The sequence below is a fragment of the Eimeria maxima genome, genomic scaffold (assembly GCF_000499605.1).
Source record: "Eimeria maxima Weybridge genomic scaffold, Emw_scaff771, whole genome shotgun sequence".
Lineage (NCBI taxonomy): Eukaryota > Apicomplexa > Conoidasida > Eucoccidiorida > Eimeriidae > Eimeria > Eimeria maxima.
The window spans coordinates 2501-6474 of NW_013563973.1; the positions used below are offsets into that span (position 1 = coordinate 2501).

At 42.2% G+C, this 3974-nt stretch overlaps 2 protein-coding genes across 2 annotated transcripts in view; one reads left to right on the forward strand and one right to left on the reverse strand.

The window, feature by feature from the left end:
* EMWEY_00042740 (CD2 antigen cytoplasmic tail-binding protein 2, putative) overlaps positions 1-675 on the reverse strand; it is a gene marked incomplete at both ends in the record, with an annotated part of 1904 nt that extends 1229 nt beyond the window's left edge. The window contains 2 exons of the mRNA XM_013478922.1: positions 57-185; positions 394-675. Of these exons, the coding sequence (XP_013334376.1) occupies positions 57-185; positions 394-675 (411 nt within the window). The remainder of the gene's footprint in view (positions 1-56; positions 186-393) is intronic.
* A 715-nt stretch (positions 676-1390) lies between these two features.
* Positions 1391-3974, forward strand: part of EMWEY_00042750 (hypothetical protein, conserved) — a gene marked incomplete at both ends in the record, with an annotated part of 2841 nt that continues 257 nt past the window's right edge. Inside the window, 2 exons of the mRNA XM_013478923.1 lie at positions 1391-2733; positions 2979-3169. Of these exons, the coding sequence (XP_013334377.1) occupies positions 1391-2733; positions 2979-3169 (1534 nt within the window). The remainder of the gene's footprint in view (positions 2734-2978; positions 3170-3974) is intronic.

Genomic DNA, 3974 nt, shown 5'->3' on the forward strand with positions numbered 1-3974 from the left:
AATAAAATAAATAAATAAATAAAATAAATAAAATAAATAATAATAATAATAATTACCTGATTAGGGTCTTCTTCTCCTGCTGCTGCTGCTGCTGCTGCTGCATTAGATATATCAAAGTCTACAGCTAACCCTAATCTTGCTGCACCTGCTAACATTAATTTCTTTCTTCTTCTTATATCCTCTACCTATAAATAAATAAATAAATAAATAAATAAATAAATAAATAAATAAATAAATAAATAAATTATATTGTATTATATTATATTATAATGGGGAGGAAAGGGGAGGGAGAAGGAAGAGGGGAAAGAAGAAAGAAATAAATAATACTATTCATGTATTGTATTAAGATGACTCTAAACCCTAAACCCTAAACCCTAAACCCTAGATGCTTACCCTGGTCTTTGTATACTTTGCATCGAGCATATCAGCTAGTGCGGGTCCATCTTCGTCATCTGCTGCTCGTGCTGCTGCTGCTGTTGCTGCTGCTGTTACTGCAGCAGGAGATTCTTCTTCATTATCATCTGCTGCTGTTGCTGCTGCTTCATGGAATGTTGGCTCAGCAGCAAACTGCACACGACGACGCCTCGTGCTGCTGTCATTGCCGGGGGCCCCTGGGGCCCCCTGTTGTTCTCCAACGCCATCTGAAGAAGGAGCTTCTCTCTTGCCTTTCTGCATACTCTGTAGAGAAGGATTAGGGTTTAGGGTTCAGGGTTTAGGGTTTGCGGCCGACTACGGATGCCGCGATCAAGGAGCTAAAAGGAAGCCGAAGGGGTCATCCGTACAAAGGAAGAAAGAAGAAAAGGAAGAAATAAAGAGAAAAGAATCGCAATAAAGAATATAAATACAAGATAAACAATAAAAACAGAGGAGAAGAAGAAGAGAAGAAGAAACAGACAGGAAAAGTTGAACGCTACTTCGGTGTCTGTACACCTCAGAATAAGAACGCAAAATCGCGCATGCAAGAGTTGTTTTCTTCACTAAAAACGAGAAAATAAAGAGCTAAACGTAGATAAAAGAACAATAAATTCACTTATTTAATTAATTAAATCTATTTTATGCATGCATGCACAATAAAAACAGCGAAAGAGCCCTCACAGACCCATACAGGTTTCCTTGTATTCGCGCAACCGCCACAGCTATTTGCAGCAAGAGGAATACAAGGAGGATATCCCTTTTCTATGAATATTTCCTTGTATTTGTTTGTTTATTTGTTTTTATTTTTAAATCCAATTTATTTAAGTCTTTTTTTCTCCCCAAAGACGCCGAAGTTGCCGCTGCTGCTATTGCAGCGGCAGCACGACGGGCAAGGGGTTTAAGGATATTCAGGTGTAAGTACACCTGAATTTGCAACAAATTAGAGGAAAGAAGTTTTTACGACGATTTTTTAATTATGGGGGCGGCAGAAGGAAAAGTAGGCGTTGAGGGGGGGCGTCAAGAGGAGGAACAACAGCAGCAGCAAGAGCAGCAACAAGAGCAGCAGCAAGAGCAGCAAAAGGAAGAAGAGAGTGAGCAATCTCAAGAAGAAGAATCTGAAGGAGAAGACGACGATCCTGGTGGTGGAGCAGCAGACGCAGCAGCAGCAGTAGAAGCAGCAGCAGCCGATGCAGCAGCAGCAACAGAAGCTAAAGCAGCAGACGCGGCTGCATCAACAGAAGCAGCAGCAGCAGACGCAGCAGCAGCAGCAGACTCAGCAGCAGCAACAGAAGCAGCAGCAGAAGACGCAAAGGAAGAAATAGAAGAAGAAGCAGCAGAAGGTGCAGAAGAACCGGAAACAGCAGCAGCAGCAGCAGCAGCAGCAGCAGATGGCAAAACTACACCATCAGCAGCAGGGAATTCAGAGGCAGCAGCAGCAGCAGCAGCAGAAGTATCACCAGTAAAAACAGCAAAAAAGCGTGCAGCAGCAACAGCAGCAGCAACAAGATCTAAGCAGCGGGGAAAGAAGCAAAGGGGGCCCCCTGCCCTCCGTCAAGGAATTCCTCCTCCTCCTCCTCCTCCTCCTTTTGCTGCTCCTTTTCCCCCTCCTCCTCCCCCTCATCCTGCAGCAGCAGCAGCTGCTATGGCAGCAGCAGCAGCAGCAGCAGCAGGAGGTCGTGGTGTATTGCCTCCTCCTCCTCCTCATATTGCAGCAGCAGCAGCTGCAGCAGCAGCAGCAACAACAATTGCTGTTGCAGCAGGGCAGCAACCACCCCCTCCTTTTGCTGCTGGTCTTCCTCCTCCCCCACCACCCCACACATTTGCTGCTGCAGCACCACGTCACCGCCACTACCACCACCAGCAGCAGCAGCAGCTGCAGCAGCAGCAGCAGCAGCAGCAGCAGCAGCAGCAGCAGATGGACCCTTTACGTGAATTAGCCTACTTTACGTTACTTAAGGAGCGCCTAGAGCAAGGGGAGCAGGGTGTAGCAGCAGCAGAGGCTGCTGCTGCTGCTGCAGCAGCAGCAGCAGCAGGAAATACAGCAGCAAATGAGGAGACACAGATGCTGCAACAATTACAATCCGTAAAAGAATACGAAGAATGTAAAACCCTTGTGTCCTGTATATTATCTCGTGCTGCTGTGTCTCCTCGTGTTGCTGCTGCTGCTGCACTACGTCTTGCTATATTAGGGTCTAGGGAATTCCAGCAGCAGCAGCAGCAGCAGCAGCAACACCAACAAATACAAAAAGCATCCAAGACACCTACCTCTGTTACTGCACATACAGATATACCTTTCTTAGAGTATCAATTCGATGACAGGTAAGGGTTTAGGGTTTAGGGTTTAGGGTTTAGGGTTTAGGGTTTGACAGAACAGTTGTATGGTGGTGCATGGGGGTTGATGAGCATTTTTATTTTTAGGGTTTAGGGTTTAGGGTTTAGGGTTTATGGTTATTATAAGATTGTGTTACAATTGGAGATTAGGGTTTAGGGTTTCGAGTTGAATTAGGATATTTTAGGGTTTAGGGTTTAGGGTTTAGGGTTTAGGGTTTATGTTGGCCATGCAGGTTTAACGATTTTCGTCAGCGCATGCGTTTAGCGCTAAACCCTTTGCTGCAGCAAGTGCAGCACAGTTACCAGCACCGTCATTTGCTGCAGCGCCAGCAGCAGCAGCAGCAGCAGCAGCAGCAGGAGAATATATTATGTGCAGAAATATTAACAGATATATTAGGTGCATGCGCTCTGTCTCATGTAGTGAGTATGGATCGTGTTAGGGTTTTAGGGTTTGCATTATTGAATAATTTACAAACCCTAAACCCTAAAACCCTAATACAAACCCTAGCTAATTATACTAAATGCATGCAATTAGCAGCAGATAAACATGGAGGTATAAATATAACAACAGAGGATCGAGGGTTTACTAATGCTATTATTAATGAGTTATTAACTTGCTCAGGGGAGCACCAAACCCTAAACCCTAATTATATAAACCCTAATCCTATAAACCCTAATTCTACAAACCCTAATAATAATAAAAACAATAATAATAATAATAATAATAATAATAATAATAATAATAATAATACAGTAAACCCTAATAATATGACAAACCCTAAACCCTTAATCCTAAACCCTAGAGAAACCCTCAAAACCCTAAACCCTAAAGATATAACCCTTCTTCTTAAATCTTGTGATAGACTTTCTCTTAATTCTCCTTCCTTAATGCAACAAATTGGCAAAATTGCATTAAAAAAACAAAATAATTTTAATGCAGATTCTTGGTCTATTGTTGTATCAGGTAAACCCTAAACCCTCATAAACCCTCATAAACCCTAAACCCTAAACCCTTATTATATATATAAACCCTTATTAACTCTTATAAACCCTTATTTTAACCCTTATAAACCCTAGATAGCGCTAAACCTCTAAACCCTTAAAACCCTTAAACCCTTTTCTCTCCTATCCAATCCATAAATACAATAAAAGTGTTTATTATATTAAATTAGGGTTTAGGGTTTACATTTTTTTTTTTTTTTTTTTTTTTTTTTTTTTTTTTTTTTTTT